We start from the raw sequence: 19,444 nt of genomic DNA, 5'->3' as shown, positions 1-19,444 counted from the left end.
TCTGGTCTCTGATAAAAGTATTCTGACTCCGACAAAACACATTGATATTAAATGGTTGCTCCCTAATGCATTTAAACTTCCATCATTCTTCAGTCTCCCACTTAAAGAATCGTGGAAGCAAGACTACAACGGGCCCCCTTTTAAAGCAGTCAGTACTCCATCCCCCTTTAAAAAACTTTCTGGATCCGCCACTGTGGGAGTACTTTCTTCATGGTTGTTTATCAATTTCACTGCATCGATCCTTCATTGAATGAAATACTTTTTGTAATTTCCCGATTTTCAAGAATTCATGAATTTCTCCTTATTTCAATTGAAATTAATATGACAAATTATCTGGAAGTCATCCAATAAAATTTAGTGACGCCATAATTTTGATAAAAATACCATTGCATGCATGTATGGCTCTTTCGAAATACAGCAGCCTTCGTTCTTGATTTCTGCTGCGTTGACACAGAGTGTGATTGTTCTCGGGCTGATAGCATGACCTCAACAAAAAATATTACATATTCGTAAAAAGTCCTGACTGCGAAATTATCAGCTGAAATAAACTACTAGACATACACTGTATAATGAACTTTGAATCAGTTATCGTGTGAAAATCGTACGTTTACATATGAAATATACACGTATACATGTAGATTTGTCCCGATGAGTACTTGCTACATGTACATGTACACACGAATATATTTTGTCCGGATGAACGCTTACTCCATGTACACTGTCATACACGTTAATGTTTTGATTGATCCCGTTCATTGATCAGCCGAGCCAAGACAAGTTTTCACCACAGAAAAATGTTCTTGACCCTTGAACTAGTGACACTTTTAAAAAGATCAATATACGACACAACTGTTGCACATTTCTTATAAAGTTTTGCGAGTTTTGTATGCATTTTACTTTACAAGTTTGGATTTCAATAGAATACCTGGATTACACACCTGGACGGACAGGTAATGTACATATTATCTGATAAATCATTAGTATTATGATCACACGCCGTAAGGTCAGTACAAATAAGACATCATTTGTAAAATACTTGACCGATATCATCTTTCTTTAATTTTGTACAAGGTAGATCTCTTCGATTGATATGCATGATTAGCTTAACTTAATAACAATCTAATTTTAACAAAGCGCTTTGAAAAACTTAATCAATTTAAATAATTTATTTACATATTTGTTATTTTTTCCTGGCGATTTCTTAAACTGTTTAAAAGGACGGAGGAAGTCACTGTGTCGATTTTAGAATTTGTAAAATTTGGTATTTGTTTCATCTTTGGAGTGAATGATCTACCACAGAAAAGAGTGATTTTGTATCCATCCATTTGTTGTTATTTGGAAAAAGAAGATAAAACAAGGAGAGGGTCGAATCATACTTTTCTCCAGGTCTAGTACAAAGTTTTCTTAACCCGACCCGTTGAGTGAGTCATGCAATAAAGTTTTTTAAAATAAACAAATAACACAAGTGATAGCCTTGAAGTCCTCTTATACGTATACCTTCCTGCTACATGACATTGTATAACTAAAAAACACACTACAGTTTCATTGGTAAAAAAGGAAAAACGAAGTTGTTAAGATATCGAACAGGCAGATAACGCGAAATCTTGGTAAGATTCATCTTAATTTCTTGTATTTTGTGATGTGCAATACGAGACGCGCTTCAAATGCTTTAGCTTTTGGACAATATACTTCCATAGTCTCTATGATATTTATATTTGTTCTAGACTGGCGGAAATAAAGCGTGGTATATTGCCATACACTGTCTCATGATTGTTGAAGACGATGTTTTATTGACTTAGAAATTGTCTTGTTTTACGGTCTTTGGGTAGCTGTCTCATTTGTGTATATCTCATATCCTTTAGTCACCTACTAGCAGTCCAAATTTTCTTTTATCCCAAACATTCCACGTTGAAAAACCTTTCATTTTGTAAGCTTATTTTAGATGAACTATTTGTCACTGGACCTGAAAAATAAACAACCATCTAAAGATCCTTCGATTTATGTATTCCCAACAAAAACAGGATAAAGTTATGTATCAATTTCCAATATGAATTTATTGAACTTAAAAAAACTACCTGATGTAAGAAAGTCAGGCACGCGCAACTTTTAAAGAATTAATTTATTTATATCGTGCGCAGACAGTGTACACAATGGTGACAGTAACATAATATTTTTAAGAATGAAAATAGATGTTCTTAAGTTCATGTTCATAACCGGAACACATGAATACAATTTTGTGGTTAAAAACGATGCGTGATTTATGTCATAAAAATAAAATTCTATTCCGGGTCAACGGGAAACAATACATACACACTCGTTTATAGGAAGTTTCTATAGGATTGTATAAATCAGCCATTGAAAAGTTAAGTTTGTGTGAAAAGGAGACCCTAAATACGAACTTAAAGGAGAGGTTTGTCCTTTCTATAATTTTTCATATGGATTCAGAAATATGTAAAGCTTATCATGAAATTGCATAATAAGAATGGTGTTCAAGATTATGTTTTATATTTATATCTGAACCCTGAAACATGCTGTTATATTTGTAAGCAATTGCCCCAAGGATATAAATTGATATTATTATTTTCTTTTCAAAAGAAACAGGTGTTTTTAACGAAAATAATCTTTTACCATAGAAACGGTTAAAATCCATAAGATTATCAAAAATGTTATTGCTAGCTTATTGGTATCAAGGGGGTCATTTCCACATAATTCAGTTGTTATGTACACTAAGTTGAACCATACCTCCGCCATCGGATTTAAAATTGTCGAGTAAGCAAAATGACTAAGTGACAATTGACCTTTCGTCACGAGATTTTGTCGTCCCTGATCGTCTTTGAATTTCAAACAAATGTTCGCACGTGTCAAATGAATCATTGTTTGCAATAAAAACGTATTGGGGTTTGGATTGGGATTCTAAATTTCTGTATTATTTTATTTTCCGGGCCATTTTGCTCTACTCTTTAAACTTTTTGGGACCATCGTTCTTAATTTGATATTCTAACACATTCCAATGTTCTCAATTCGTTATAAAATTTAGTACTTTAATATTCTCTCACTCAATGTGTTTGCCCCCCCCCCCCTTTTACACACACACACACAATATATACCCTGAAGCATATTAGTTGGCACAGTTTTCCCCATGATTCTATATTCTGTATACCCCGTCAAGACCCTCATGAAGAATAATTGACAAAGAATGTCTGTCGATAAACATCAAACATCTAAAAGTACAAAGATGTGTTCTTGAATTAGACGAAAAAAATTCAACGGCATATTTATACTGTTTGTATAGAAAAGTACTTTATAATGTCTCCTTCTGTCGCATGACCGTTTTAATCAGCTCTAATGTTTGCAGATACTTGATTATTAGAATTTCGTGTTCTATGCATCTACACGAGAGTATATTGTGTCACTTTATCTAATTGGAATTCTTAATTAATAATGTTGGAAAACCAGTGCACAATTCAAATTACGAAATGGAGCTAGGAATGCTGATTGAACCACACCAGAATTAATTATATGATGATACAAAAGAAAGAGTGCGATTAATCTAGAAATGAGATTGTTCTACAAATGTCATTGATGAGATGAAAAATTCCCTCGATCTTTCTACTTTTTTAATATGATTGTTTTTATCCAAATTTCCTGCCATTTTCGTTATTCTCTCACCGTTCTTGACCTCCCATCTTTCAGGACAAAAACCTTTCAGTTTTCAAAATTAAAATCAGCATCTATTAACGGAAAATGATGAAAACAGTCAAGCTTTATGTTCCAAACGTTCAGTGGCAAATACTTCAATCGTATTCCGTACTACTTTGACCAGTTATGGGAGGTTTGTTTTTCTTTCTTTTCCCACTATTTTTGTACTTGCTATCATCGTTCTTGATCTCCCTACTCTCTGGACAACAACCTTACAACATACAAAATCAATATCAACATCAATAAACGGAAAATGATGAAAACAATCAAGCTTTATATTTCTGTTCCAAACGTTCAGTTAGGGAAGGTTTGTTTTACTTTCTTTTTTCAACCCTTTTCTCTACTTTCTCTCACCGTTCTTGATATCCTTACTATCTTGGCAATAACCCGGTATACTAATATACTACATTGATATTAAACATCAATCAGTTTAACGGAATGTCATGCAAATAATCAAGCGTAATGATTCTTTTCCAAACGTCCAGTGGCAAATATTTCAATCGCATTGCGTACTTGTTTCACCGGATTACATAGGGGTAGGTTTAGTTTATTTATTTCCCATAATTTTTTGTTAGCTTTCTCTCATTTGCCTTAATTGATCTGCTTTCTTCGTGGCAACCACCTTATAGTATACAACATTATTATTTATGGAACGCCATAGCTGTCTTATGTGTCTTTTTTTTATTGCTTTTCTATTATAAGATGGTGGTTTTCTATTATAAGATGGTGGTTTTCTATTATAAGATGGTGCTTTTCTATTATAAGATGGTGCTTTTCTATTATAAGATGGTGCTTTTCTATTATAAGATGATGGTTTTCTATTATAAGATGGTGCTTTTCTATTATAAGATGGTGGTTTTCTATTATAAGATGATGGTTTTCTATTATAAGATGGTGCTTTTCTATTATAAGATGATGGTTTTCTATTATAAGATGGTGCTTTTCTATTATAAGATGGTGCTTTTCTATTATAAGATGGTGCTTTTCTATTATAAGATGATGGTTTTCTATTATAAGATGGTGCTTTTCTATTATAAGATGGTGCTTTTCTATTATAAGATGGTGGTTTTCTATTATAAGATGATGGTTTTCTATTATAAGATGGTGCTTTTCTATTATAAGATGATGGTTTTCTATTATAAGATGATGGTTTTCTATTATAAGATGGTGCTTTTCTATTATAAGATGATGGTTTTCTATTATAAGATGGTGCTTTTCTATTATAAGATGGTGCTTTTCTATTATAAGATGGTGCTTTTCTATTATAAGATGATGGTTTTCTATTATAAGATGATGGTTTTCTATTATAAGATGGTGCTTTTCTATTATAAGATGGTGGTTTTCTATTATAAGGTGCTTTTCTATTATAAGGTGCTTTTCTATTATAAGGTGCTTTTTTATTATAAGGTTGTTTTCTATTATAAGGTGCTTTTCTATTATAAGGTTGTTTTCTATTATAAGGTGCTTTTCTATTATAAGGTGCTTTTCTATTATAAGGTGCTTTTTTATTATAAGGTGCTTTTCTATTATAAGGTGCTTTTCTATCTATTTCTATTATTAACCCCCAGGGGTATAAATGTGCATTTCATTAATAAATAAATAAATAAAATAAATTAATAAAAACTTTGAGCTCAAAATATTGACTTGAGTAAGTTCACCAGCACACTAGAAGACCTGATATATAAAATATTTATTACATGTATTTAATTAGATTACTATCTAATTTTGACACCTGTCGTAATCACTAATCAAGCAAATAATCATGTCATTTAAGTTTTCACACCTGAGACATCAAATACATTTAATTGAATTAACTTATATAATCAGATGGCAATCAGAATCCAAACAAAGATTACAGTGAATTGAACTTTTTATTAAAGAATGCCAAAACTGGCTCTCTCTTTTTTTTTAAAGATAAAACTAGATAGCTGACATGGATTAAATTAAAGTGAGACCACCAATCTGCCGGTATCAAATCATTTGAAAAAACAACAACAATGTATTCCAATATGACCTTTTACATCGAAGAAGTAAACTTGCATTCAGTCGTGTTCAGACACTTTACAATAGAAAATAAAGGACGGGCATCGAACACAAAGTTACTTTGTATAATACTGCACTGTCACTAACTAGTCTGTCACTATATTTAAATTTAAAATTGAGGCAAAATATATTCACCATTCGGTGAGGGGTCTGGCGGTCGCTCAAGACCCCCAGAAGCCTTGAAAAAAAATACGCAAAATCGTGCATCCCGAGAGCTTCTCGGACTCTTAGGAGGCACATTATTTGAGTGTCCTTTCTCTTGGAACCTCAGTCTCCAAAAACAACAAAACACCAGCCAGGTTAAAGACATCAGCCAAGTTGAAAACACCAGCCAAGTTAAAAAATACCTCAGTCAAACAGAAAGGTTGTATAAACACCGAAATCTACTAAGAATGAGGTATGCTGATAATGGCAGTCAAGATCATCAGATACTTCTTACTGACAGTCAACCTTCTGTGAAGAAAGAAAAACCTGTTAATATATTTAAAACCAAAGACCTAAAATACAATTATAGATGTGCGAATCTCTTCATGTATCATATATGTCTCTGTTAAACACATCGGCGAATGTGAATTCAGTCCGGTCAACTTTTTTAGCAGAAACATATTTGTTTTTACTATAAATTTATATTTTCGTATAATTTGTTTTTAAGTCTCACAGATTCCTGAATTACTTGGACAATTATTGTCAAAGATATTAACACTTGTTGTCGACAAGTTGAATATATGTACAGCGTATAACGACGAGTGTGAATACCGTCCGGTCAACTTTATTTGCTCAAAAATATTTTTTTTTCACTTATTTTGTTTGATTTTCATAATATATATTTTAATATCTTTAAGGTCTACAAATATTAAACCAATCTACCGAATAACAAAAAAGTTATGACTATTTATATCTCGTCCGGTAAACCGTCTTGTCACTATCCGGACAATCGTCTTGTCATTAGTGGTTCCCCACACTCCCGGTTAATCACGGGAACCACCATCACATAATAAAAAAGCACCTTATAATAGAAAAGCACCTTATAATAGAAAATCACCTTATAATAGAAAACCACCTTATAATAGAAAAGCACCTTATAATAGAAAAGCACCTTATAATAAAAAAGCACCTTATAATAGAAAAGCACCATCTTATAATAGAAAACCATCATCTTATAATAGAAAAGCACCATCTTATAATAGAAAAGCACCTTATAATAGAAAAGCACCTTATAATAGAAAACCACCTTATAATAGAAAAGCACCTAATAATAGAAAAGCACCTTATAATAAAAAAGCACCTTATAATAGAAAAGCACCATCTTATAATAGAAAACCATCATCTTATAATAGAAAAGCACCATCTTATAATAGAAAAGCACCATCTTATAATAGAAAACCATCATCTTATAATAGAAAAGCACCATCTTATAATAGAAAACCATCATCTTATAATAGAAAAGCACCATCTTATAATAGAAAAGCACCATCTTATAATAGAAAAGCAATAAAAAAGACATATAAGACAGCTATGGCGTTCCATAATTATTCAGCATCAATTAACAGTAAATAATAATAATAAAAAATGCTCCATGGTTCTTTTTCAAACGGCTAGTGGCAAATATTTCATTCATATTCCGTACTAGTTTGATCAGTTGGCAGTAAGGGTACAAGGTTTGTTTTTATTCCCACCATTTTTAAGCTTTCTCATATTTGCCTTGATCTGCCATCTTTCTTGGCAACCACCTTACAGTATGCAACATTAATATTCAGCATCAATTAATGGAATATGAACAAACAATCAATGATGGTTCATTTTCCCAACGTTCAGTGCCAAATATTTCATTCGTATTTCTAACGAATGTGACCGATTGACAATTCGGGTATGTTCATCTACAAGTACATGACATTAATCTTTTCATCTTTGACTTGTTGCGTAATAAATGACATTAATGACTACCTTGCGTCTTTTATCATAGTCTTTTACATATACTATATATACTAGTTTACTACCGGAAGTTAGCTTATGACTTATCTATGGAACGCCAACACTGTCTTGCTATGACCATTTTCATTATATGATGTGCTTTTACCTTTATATGATGTGTATTTACCTTTATATGCTGTGCTTTTACCTTTATATGCTGTGCTTTTACCTTTTTATGATGTGCACTTGTCATTATATGATGTGCAAAAACCTTTATATGATGTGCAAATATCCTTATATGATGTTCAAATATCCTTATATGATGTGCAAAGGTCATTATATTATGTGCAAACATACTTATATGATGTGTATATATACTTATATGATGTGCAAATATACTAATATGATGTGCAAATATACTTATAAGATGTGCAAACATTCTTATATGATGTGCAAACATTATTATATGATGTGCAAACATTATTATATGATGTGCAAATGTACTTATATTATGTGAAAATATCCTTATATGATGTGCAAATATACTTATATGATGTGCAAAGATCCTTATATCGTGTGTACATATCATTATATGATGTGCAGTTACCCTTATATTACGTGGAAACATCTTTATATGATGTGGTTGTGTCATTATATTATGTGCTTGTAATCTTATATTATGTGGTTAGGTTTACTTCATTATATGATGTCGAAACGTCATTATATGATGTGCTTTCATCGTCGATATGGTCAATGAACATGATTACGATTAGAATGATTACTGTCTACGTCATATCTGATTCCGATCTGCTTCTGTAAACTATTAACCCGGCTCAAATATGTGTCAATCGCTAGCGATAGTGCAATTTATAGGGAAAATGAGACAAAGCAATTTAACAAAATCAATGTTTCAAAAATTTCGGTTGAAGATTAAGATCAGTTCATACAGGAGCTAGTTGAAGAAATTCCCGGCTGTGGAGAAAATGATAACACACTTAAGAGCCTTTTATAGCTTGCTATTCGGTTTAAGCATATGCTCCGTGTTGAAGGTCGTACTATGACCTATAATTGTTTCCTCTTACAAATTATGACTTGGATGGAGAGTTGTCTCAGTGGCTCTGAGTCTCATACCACATCTGCTTATTTCTATTCATTGCAAAAGACACCATTGAAATCACCGTATGTTTCAAAAATATTTCATAACAATAACAATATAAAATTATCTACTTATGCATACTATGGCGAGATGGTTTGTTTTATGAAATGTTATTGAATACTATTTATGTTAATATGTAAATGGTAAGATGTATAATGTAGTATTGAATATGTACAATGATATTAAATCTAGTATATCATTTAATCTATGCTACTAAAGGAAGAGATCGATTTCATTGAGCCGCAACTCCTCTAATACCATATCAAGTCGGAAATATGTGTGATAGGACTTTTAATTTGTATTTGAACCAATCTTTTTTCCACAGAAAACGCTAATTATGTGAGAAAATACCACAACAATTTCGAAGACTGCAAGCTTAGTCGACGTAGTGCCCACGAAATGCGAAATGGCTATGTGGGTGATTATAACAAAAGAAAAGTGGTATCTTTGCTAATGAGACAACTCTCCACAATAGACCAAATGACACAGAAATTAATAACTATAGGTCACCATACGGTTTTTAACAATGAGCACATATTGGCATATACAGATTGTTTATTTTCAACTTATTTGAATGGAGATTTTTTAAATGCTAATAAAATTCTGAAATATGAGTTCTCTTGAACTGAATTTTAATGTGCGTATTGTTATGCGTTTACTTTTCTACATTGGTTAAAAGTATAGGGGGAGGGTTGAGATCTCACAAACATGGTTAACCCCGCCGCATTTTTGCGCCTGTCCCAAGTCAGGAGCCTCTGGCCTTTGTTAGTCTTGTATTATTTTGATTTAAGTTTCTTGTGTACAATTTGGAAATTAGTATGGCGTTCATTATCACTGAACTAGTATATATTTGTTTAGGGGTCAGCTGAAGGACGCCTCCGGGTGCGGGAATTTCTCGCTACATTGAAGACCTGTTGGTGACCTTCTGCTGTTGTTTTTTTTGTTTGGTCGGGTTGTTGTCTCTTTGACACATTCCCCATTTCCATTCTCAATGTTAGTATGTCAACAGAATTGGAGTAGCGTCAACGAATTCTGAGATATGAAGGGTTGATTCCTTACGAAGTGTTTTAGATTTTTTTTTTTCGTCCGATTAGAACGGATTTTACCGTTGTGGTTCTTACTTTGATCCTTTTCGGTAATGGCAACGGATTTTACGTAGACGATACAGTTATTGAGTTAAAAGGGAGAAAACAAACACTGAAAATCACACTTTGCCACACTTTTTCCAATTTAGGGTATTTAATATTTTTATTTTCCAACCGAGATGAATGGGGTGACGCCCGTCTTTTGCATTTTGTTTCTCTTTTTCGTCTCTTTAAAAAAATAGAATTAAAAACATTAGGTTTGTCATTACTGTGTCCACCTTATTACTGTGTCATCACTTTTTGTTTCAACACTTGCCCGCTCGCTGGCATCTCCTTGTATCATCGGTACAGCGGATATAGGTACTAACCAAGGGGTCGTGATTGATTTTTCTTCTGACACGGTACGAAAATCTTTGTACTGTTAACATTATATCAATATGTACTTCAATCTTAAAACATTTGTTGTTTTAAGAAATGATTTGGTGGTAGGTTATTGATTAGAGAAGTCTCACTATTTGCCCAAAACAAGAATCCTTACTAAAAACATGTGCAAATACTTGTCAAAGAAGTTGGCGCTCGTCTCATCCGATATGATTCTATATTCATTGCATCTCTTTTTCTGATAGAAGGCCACTGTTGGCGTTGAAATATTTTGTACATATGTTATTTTTCGATATTTTATTCCGACAAGAAGCGTTGTGTATAGCTGACCACATGAATCCTTCTGTACGGTGCATAGTTAAATAAATGTACGGTATATAGCTTTTCACGCTTCGAAGTACATTGTACCTATAAAGCTATATCCGCTGTACCGATGATACACGGTAGCAATTATAATTCGGAATACTTTGCTTGCTTGTGACAATGGTGTTCGACAAGGAGAAAACGTATCCCCTCTCCTATTCTATTTACTTTTGATTGACTAAAATAATTTCTTAGTGACTAATAATATCACAGGACTAAACAGAACTATACCAGAAGATCTGGAAAGAAAATTAAAAATATATCTTAAGTGTTTTGTTAAATTGTTTGCAGATGACACGGTGTTGAACTTGTTGGCTGAAACAGCACTGGACCTGCAGACTCAACTCAATGCTTTCCATGATTATTGTAAGGCTTGGAACTTGAAAGGAAAGTTGACAAAATTAAAGTCTTAGTAGGGTTTTTTTTTTGGACGGAAGCCAAAAAATCTTCGATTTTCTCACTATTATACTAACATTGAGATGATAAAACAATATAACTATATGGGAATTGTTGTTACTAAAACGGGAAATTTTAATATGACAAAAAATATTTATCCGATAAGACTTTAAGCCATGTACGGAAACTTGAAAACAGGAAAGGTGTGTAAGATTTCTGTAAAATGTCAACTTCAGCTTGTTCGTTTATTAAAAAAAAATATATAAACACGTGCGTTTGTCCACCAGCTGGCTCAGTAATTTTGAAACCTGTCTATCTCTCTTCTTTTGTATAGTAAACTGTAAATAGTTATAATTTTTATCTATGTATACTGATGTCATACAATGACTTTGTGATACTAAATATATAGATTTAGAGGCCATAAGTATACCGGTATGGATGATTGATTGACTGTTATTTAGCGCCACTTTCAACACTTTCATGCTATTTCGTGGCGGTGAGTTTATATTGGTGGAGAGAGCAGAAGTGCCCGGAGAGACCCCCTGACCTTCCGAAGGAAGAATTGTATATCACCTTACCCGGACACATTTTTCTGATTCCGAACCGACCAGCTTTTTCTCTTAATCCTTAATCCCGCGTGCTTATATAATTAGCTTGGAAGCAGCATGTAAATATGAATTTTAATGTCTTTGGTTTTGACCCGGCCGAGGTTCGAACCCACGACGTCTCTCTCTTGAGGCGAACATGCTACGACGAAAGTACCACCACTAGCTATATAGACATGCAGTAACCCGCAATATAAAAGGTTTCGTGGGAAGCCGCTCATATACTAGTATTCACCTCTTGACTAAATTAAACAGGGCTAACGTACCGACCATTGATATTTTTTATGTGAAGGGGGGGAGTTGTTTTGTAAATGTTGGATTCTAAATTTCTTGAAAGAGATTTTGTCTATTTCAGAAGGGAAGCGAAATAGTTTGTTTCCATTTAAGATGAGGAAAAAATAAAACAATGATGAAACTTAAAAAAAAGATAAACCATGTTTTTTTTGTTTATATTTAATTTCGAACAAGGAAATACACGTGCTCCTTCCCTCAAACTAGAGTCGGTGTCTAACACATTTATTTATTAATATATAATGTACATATTATATGTTTAAGCTTTTGATACAAGGATTTGACAACACGTCATTTTATTTTCTGTCCTTGTATATATTACATCAGCCAATGACATTTCAGCCTTTAAATTTTTGAGGGTGTGTATCAATCCAACAAAACCATAGAATTGAGCGTTTTTAATCTGCTGTCTAAATGAACTTAAAACACTGAATTTATTTATTTTTTACTGAGACCTGTTGTTCTCTTACAGATGGAGAGTGGTGTTTTGAATTTTTCAAAGTGAAGATTTACGGCAACGGCTTTTAAATTTTGCGTTTATCCTGGAAACATAATATATTTAAAAAAAAAACCCAAATAGTGCAATGTGTCTGAATATACTCTATAGTAAAGGTACTTTTTGGGCTGTTTTGGCTTTTCAGAGTTTTGTTGTTTTATTGGCTATTATATATATATCTTGATAACTAATAATAGAGAAACCTTTTCTTGCAAGGTATAGACAAGAACATATATAATCAAAGTACTGAAGTATGAAAGTTGTTAGCGACTTTTCAGGTTTTAACAATTCAGGTGAGCAAAACGAGGCGTAAAGATTGATGCCTACGGTTGACGAAGAATTCGGCATAACATTATACCGCGGCAATTTATAACTTTATACAATTAAATGCCAGTTTTCCTATCCCCTCTTGTTTTTTTGGTTACAAATGACCGGTTCCTTATATGAGCAATTACTCTATCAGAGTCCGTTTTATTCCCAACTGTTTGTGTCTATCTTAAGAATATATAAAGAGAAACTCGAACAGCTAAAGTAATCAGAAAGGCAATATTTACTTAAATGAAAATACTAAACTTTGTGTATTATCTTCTTAAGTATAGATAAATTACTAACGTTAGGTATACCGAAATTGACAAATATAATGCCTTCCCTCGTTAAAACGATCATAGAGCATGACATAAAAGAATTATTTATTAAATTTGATAACCTTAACCGTATTGTAGACTCCGTATGTTTATTATTAAAGACTTGCGATTTAAACAAAACTTTGCAATTCATTTATATTTTTACAATTTTCCAACAATACCAGATGTGATTTTTCGCATTTTAAAACGAGGTATTAACATGCCAAGGTTTATCTCAAAGCTCAACCATTTTCCAAACGGTAGCAACAGATTTGATCCTAATTAGTAGTAACGGTTACTCCGCAGAAGCAGATCGGAATCAGTTATGACGTAGACATTAATCATTCTAATCGTAATCATGTTCATTGACCATAACGACGATGAAAGCACATCATATAATGACGTTTCGACATCACATAATGAAGTAAATAAAACCACATAATATAAGATTACAAGCACATAATATAATGACACAAACACATCATATAAAGATGTTTGCACATAACATAAGGGAAACTGCACATCATATAATGATATGTACACATCATATAAGTATATTTGCACAGCATATAAGTATATTTGCACATCATATAAGGATCTTTCAACATAATATAAGTATATTTTCACATCAAATAAGAATGTTTGCACATCATATAAGTACATTTGCACATCATATAAGTATATTTGCACATCATATAAGTATATATGTGCATCATATAAGTATGTTTGCACATCATATAAGTCTGTTTGCACATCATATAATGATGTTTGCACATCATATAATGATGTTTGCACATCATAAAATGATGTTTGCACATTAAAAAAGGATATTTGCACATCATATAAAGGTGTTTGCACATCATATGATGACAAGTGCAAATCATATAAAGGTAAATGCACATCATATAAAGGTAAATGCACAACAAATAAAGGTAAATGCACAACATGTTATGAAAAATGGGCATAATAAGACATTGTTGGCGTTCCATACTTATCTACTACATCAAGATAGTAGTACAAAATATAAATAGAAACTTATTGATACAACCAGTGCATGGGGTGTGTTGATCAGATATGAAAACACATGTTAGGAACAAACACAAAATATTATATCATATATTTACACTACAAATGATTATAGCCGACACGTGAGTACTTTTAAGTTATCATTTTGATTATTTGTAATAGCACAAATCGTACCATCTCCCTAGGATGTGGGCAGCGTAAGGGGTCAATTAGATGTGGTAAGGATACTTAATTCCCTATTTTCCATCTTTGTCGGATACTATTTTTTTATTTAGTAACACCGATATAACCTCCTTGGTAACACATAGTGTTTTCAAGTACGTATAGTAGTTACTAGTTTAATTGAGACACATAGAACTTTTCCGGTGTCAATTTCTGAGCATTGCAAACCTCATCATATATTTTGATTTATAATTAAAGACAACCACTGACTGATGTTTTGAGAGTATGTGAAGATTTTTTAATATCAATATGCCATTTTACGCAAACCACATAGCTTCTGGAATATTTGTTTTAACGTTGAGTCGGTTCAAGATGTTCGAATCAAAAACTCAGAGTTTCTTTTAATAATTAGATATAGGAAGGTGTGGTATGAATGCCAATGAGACAACTCTCCAGCCAAGTCGATCACAGTTTATAAAAGCAACGCTATAAATACACGAACCTTACCAGAATTCTATGTTCTTTGATTCTATGCATTTGTATGAGAAAACGTTTCTATGTAAAGTATTGATTACTGGATTGTTGGTTGCTGACGTCCAGTGACAACTATTTTATACGGGTTGAATTTCCCAATAGAGAAAAGCACAACACGATACTATAAGAAAAAGAATAAGAATATTTTATTATTCCAATCAAGGGCCCTTGATGGGCAGCATAACATGTATACATAGATCAATACATCATGATTTGTAACAGAAAAACATTTTTATATAACAGAAAGCATATACAAAGCTTACATTGTTTTAATGACAAAATAATTTTTGAGGGATTCTGCTATCATATTGTTTTCTATTTTAAACATCATAAAATGGCGTCAAGTTAAGCCTTTCAAGGTTTAACGGCTAACAAAACACTACATTTTTTTCGCTCGAGGTTATCAAACTGTGTTTTTTAGAGAATATCACGACCATTATCATCTGACACTGACAATAATGTATATTTTTAAGAGGTTGATGGTCTGGATAAGACAGTGGCTACGTACTTGATTTTTATAGAACGTACACTGCGTTTAAAAATGCGATTGAATTAAGTTCTAAATCACATCCTGGATTTCATATACACATGCAAATTTCTAGAAGTGTAAATTTATAAATATTTGTATGAACGAACGTGACTTTTTACTTTTTATTTATAGAACATTATAAATATGCCTGTTTGTGCATAGTAAATATGATCAATGACTTTGGCTAAATGGAGTTTTAAAAAATCGTTAAAAGGGGAATCGTAATTTGAAAAAGTAAACAACGCCACGACCAATAGAGAAAAAATACTTAGAATCATTATCATGATATACTAGTTCACATATAACATTGCACAGAAAAAGTGGCAATGAACCCCTGCCCCTTTTGTTGTTTATTTGGTTTGTATGGGAATAAGAGTACTGGGTCAGTACATTATTCTACAGGTTTTGTACGACTATATAGATGTATATATAGCAGTAAAAACATAAAAATAATTCGAAATTTTTAAGAAATTTGATAAAAAAAATTATATACTATAGTACTCAAAATAGAGAAACAAAAAAAGGGGGGGGGGGGTTCCATTCCCCAGAAGCACCTGAGTTATGTTTTTTTCCCCTCTCAAATCAAATCAACAGTTTATGTCTAATATGTGTATGATTGTTAATTGTTTGTAAAAAAATTTTGATTGGTTAAAAAAGGGCAATTAAAAAAACATTATGTTTCTAAATTAAATTCCTGTAAAATTCCTGTGTTTGTTTTGTTCAAGCAGACAAAAACATTGTAAGATATGTATAAATATTTTTTGTAAGAATATTGTTTCATTTACGACTCAACAGTTCCGGTTATTCGTATGCCGGTAAGTTTTGCAAAGATGGGATTGTCAAAAGAAAACAGTAGTATGTCTGAGAATGTAAGCTCTGTGAAGTGTTTATTCTCAGTGTTACTTATATCGTTTGTGTTATGCATAATGATGATAAAGTGTTCATTAATTCATTATTTCATCACATGTTATTGTTTTCGTTTTAGGTAAATGATTCGTAACAAGAAACTCCCGTCATAACATCAGATAACACAAGAAAAAGCCATCGCCCTAGAAATTAACACGCCTACGATGGATTCTGATCAAAACGATGAAACAACTAAGCTTAAACAACAATTAGTGGAAAAAGATCAAGAATTGTCAAAACTTCGAGAAGAGAAAGATTTATTAGAGGAAAGTCTTGAAGAAACCGAGGAAACTGTAAAAGAGGCCCGGAAAGGTTTTCAAAAACGCATAGATGAATTGACAAACGATATAGAGGAAAAGGATGAACAAATCGATACACTAACAGGGGAGGTAACTCAGTTAAAGAACAACAATCAGATACAAGACAATTCGCCGGAAGTTGTGAATTCTCTGAAAGAGCAACTCCGGTTAAAAGATGAATCGGTTATTGAAATAAAAGAAACACTGCATAAAGGGGGAATGACTATTAATAATCTTCACATGGAAATAGGTGATCTAAAGGATAATCTGGCGACTGCAAAAGATTCTATTACATTGAAGTCCGAAAAAATAAAAGAGATGCGAGACGAAAATTCTCAACTTAAATCTACTGTGTCAGAATTACAATGTAAACTTGACAATCTCCAAACAATACCGGAAGCTGGTTCTGAAATGTCTGTAGATCCCGAAGGAGGTAAAGTGCAGATAGAGGTATTAAAGAAAGAAATGAGTAGAAAGAATGAAGAGTTGATGTCTTTGAGAATACAGCTTGAGAAATGTCAGAAACAGTTAAATGACTTTAATAAAAGTCCGAAATCTACCGAACCTGATGAAAGCCAACATTCCAACAACGAACCGACCAAAGTCCACGAAGACGTTACGCAAGAGAAATCCAAAATTAATGACCTTGAACTACAGTTAGAAAAGGCCCAGTCTGACAACATGAAAATTTTGATTGGCTTTGGGTTATTAGTACTCGTGATCGCGGTCTTAGTAGCAAAATTAATTTATTAGATATATTTGTATTATAATGTATTCAGTATTATATATGACCGAGTCAAAGTTTAGTCGTCTGACAAAATTGAAACTTTACTGTCTCTCTAACTTGTTTTAGATTAAGCTAAATTTAAATCAACGATTTTCTCTCTTACTTTTTACAGTTAGCATTATTTCCATATTATTTAAAGTGAATTTTCGGAAACAAAACATGCATGGTTGACATTAACATACAGCCAGGGTATTTGTGTTTAGAATGGTAATAGTGAACATTTCTTCATTTGTCAAAGATATTTTCATAAAAATTTCCCCCAAAAAAAAATCTAAATATAATTTATCGCAATTTAGCTTTATTTTCTTTTCCATTACAAACTAATCCATTTTGGTGGCAGGTTTCTTTAAATTTAAAATCTTACTGTATAACGCATAACACGTAAGCGGCGATTGCAAGATTGTTTTTTTTTTTGTTCTCAACAGCAATGCATTCAATAAGTTTATTAAATTAATAATATTCTTGTACTGTGGATTTAGTTTCGTGGAGATCAATTTTCGTGGATTGAAGAAAATTTACATTTTCGTGGATATCTGAATTCGTGGTTTGCCGATTTCTATGTACACAGCCTATAAAAAATGTGTAATTCGATGAGCATATGAATTCGTGGTTCACCTGTAAAAAAATGGTATCCAACGAATAATAATGAATCCACAGTATAATGAATATTATATGTCTCTGATAATACTAGAGACTCTCACATGACTATCGTCTCTTTACTTACGTATGCTTCATGAACAATGTTTTGAAAATCAGAAAAAAGGTTAAGAATAATCTGTCTCTGGTCATACGCAACGTCTTAAAATCATGTGGGAGAGGGTAAAACAATTTTTCGATTGCTTTTTATGCTTTTCGGATGTCCCTCAAGTGCTCAATGTCGATACTTTTAACGTTTTTCGAATTGCTCTATGATTATTGCATTTGACTTGCCAAATTCGTCCCAACCCGGGCGATTCCGTACCTTCATCTTATCATTCGTCTCAACTCGGCCGATTCCGTACACTCATCGGAGAGTGACGGATTCTACCGAGGATTGTTGAATGTTATCTAAGACGAAGACGAGTGTCGAATTCACCCGAAGATTGCCGATTGTGTCGTGCCACAGAAAACTAATGCATTTGCCATTATGTCTAATCATAGACCAAACAAACATTTTGTCATTTTCGTTCAGTTTTAATCATTACGAGTCATCCGAAAACACCGGATCGGTAACTACCAATGTGTTCAAGTTTTGGCAAACTACGTGTTTGATGCCAAAATGGATTTTGTCGGGTCCATTGTTAGCCACGTGACAATATCATGTAGAGCATGTAAGGACCATACGAATACAGTATAAATACAAGTAATTTTCGATGATGCATTTTTTTCTATTTTTAGTCAAATTTTGTTTCAAGATTTAAAAGTCGTAAATGATATTTCCTGTTTACATTCCAAAATATCTGCGAAAATATGTCGAGTTACAATATTTCGTTTCTTTAATTTATCTGTACTATGGAAGATTTTAGTTAAACCGAAAGGTCAATATTATCCTTCAAAAGTAGTTTCTGGTTCACATATACTTGAAGTATTAACTCCAGGGGCGGATCCAGCCATTTTAAAAGGGTGGTCATCACCCAGGACAAAAAAAAAGGGGGGGGGGGGTCCAACTACATTTCCCCATTCAAGTACATTGATCGTCAAAAAAGGAGGTTTCACCCCCGGACCCCTGGATCCGCCAATGAACTTGAAAATAATTCGTCAGTTCGACTTGACAGGGATGTTCAGAAATTTAGGGAGTGTAGATACATTTCACCAAAATAGTTTTCTTTCATATATATCATGCACATCCAATGTTTTCATATAGTATAGTTCAGAATTTATTTAAATGTTTGCCATTATTTTCATACTATTTATGTATCAATATTAATTGCATTTAATGCATTAAATTAATATCAAAACCAGCCTTCTTCTTTTTTTTGTGATTCCCTCTTCTTAAAAATATAAACTGATATGGAGATGTGGTATCATGGAATGCAGGTGAAACATCTATGCATCAAATGCCAAATGACGTCGATCTATAAGCGTCTATATCTCGTTGAGATAGAACTTTTCTGATATATACAACTTATTCCACATTAAACTACAACGGGACTTGTGTATTAGATGCACAGCG

General features: G+C 32.7%; 1 protein-coding gene across 7 annotated transcripts; it reads left to right on the top strand.

Moving 5' to 3' along the window:
* Positions 1 to 630: 630 nt before the first annotated feature.
* LOC134683220 (M-phase phosphoprotein 9-like) lies at positions 631 to 18,483 on the top strand. Of its 7 annotated transcripts, none has more exons than XM_063542379.1 (2): positions 631 to 950; positions 16,286 to 18,483. In XM_063542379.1, the coding sequence occupies exon 2, from the start codon at positions 16,371 to 16,373 to the stop codon at positions 17,256 to 17,258; it is 888 nt and encodes a 295-aa protein (XP_063398449.1). In that variant the 5' UTR covers positions 631 to 950; positions 16,286 to 16,370; the 3' UTR covers positions 17,259 to 18,483. The 7 variants fall into 7 exon arrangements, with proteins under 7 accessions (XP_063398449.1, XP_063398456.1, XP_063398454.1 ...); XM_063542386.1 differs by lacking the exon at positions 631 to 950 and adding an exon at positions 980 to 1,003; XM_063542384.1 differs by lacking the exon at positions 631 to 950 and adding an exon at positions 1,051 to 1,071.
* Positions 18,484 to 19,444: the final 961 nt, after the last annotated feature.

This window comes from Mytilus trossulus, chromosome 9 (genome assembly GCF_036588685.1).
Source record: "Mytilus trossulus isolate FHL-02 chromosome 9, PNRI_Mtr1.1.1.hap1, whole genome shotgun sequence".
Lineage (NCBI taxonomy): Eukaryota > Metazoa > Mollusca > Bivalvia > Mytilida > Mytilidae > Mytilus > Mytilus trossulus.
Note: the sequence above shows the minus strand (reverse complement) of the source record. Positions and strands in the feature narration are given on the sequence as shown.

Bases quoted from the DNA above. Each gene is read 5' to 3' on its own strand.
- LOC134683220 (XM_063542379.1), top strand. From the start codon at position 16,371: ATGGATTCTGATCAAAACGATGAAACAACTAAGCTTAAACAACAATTA.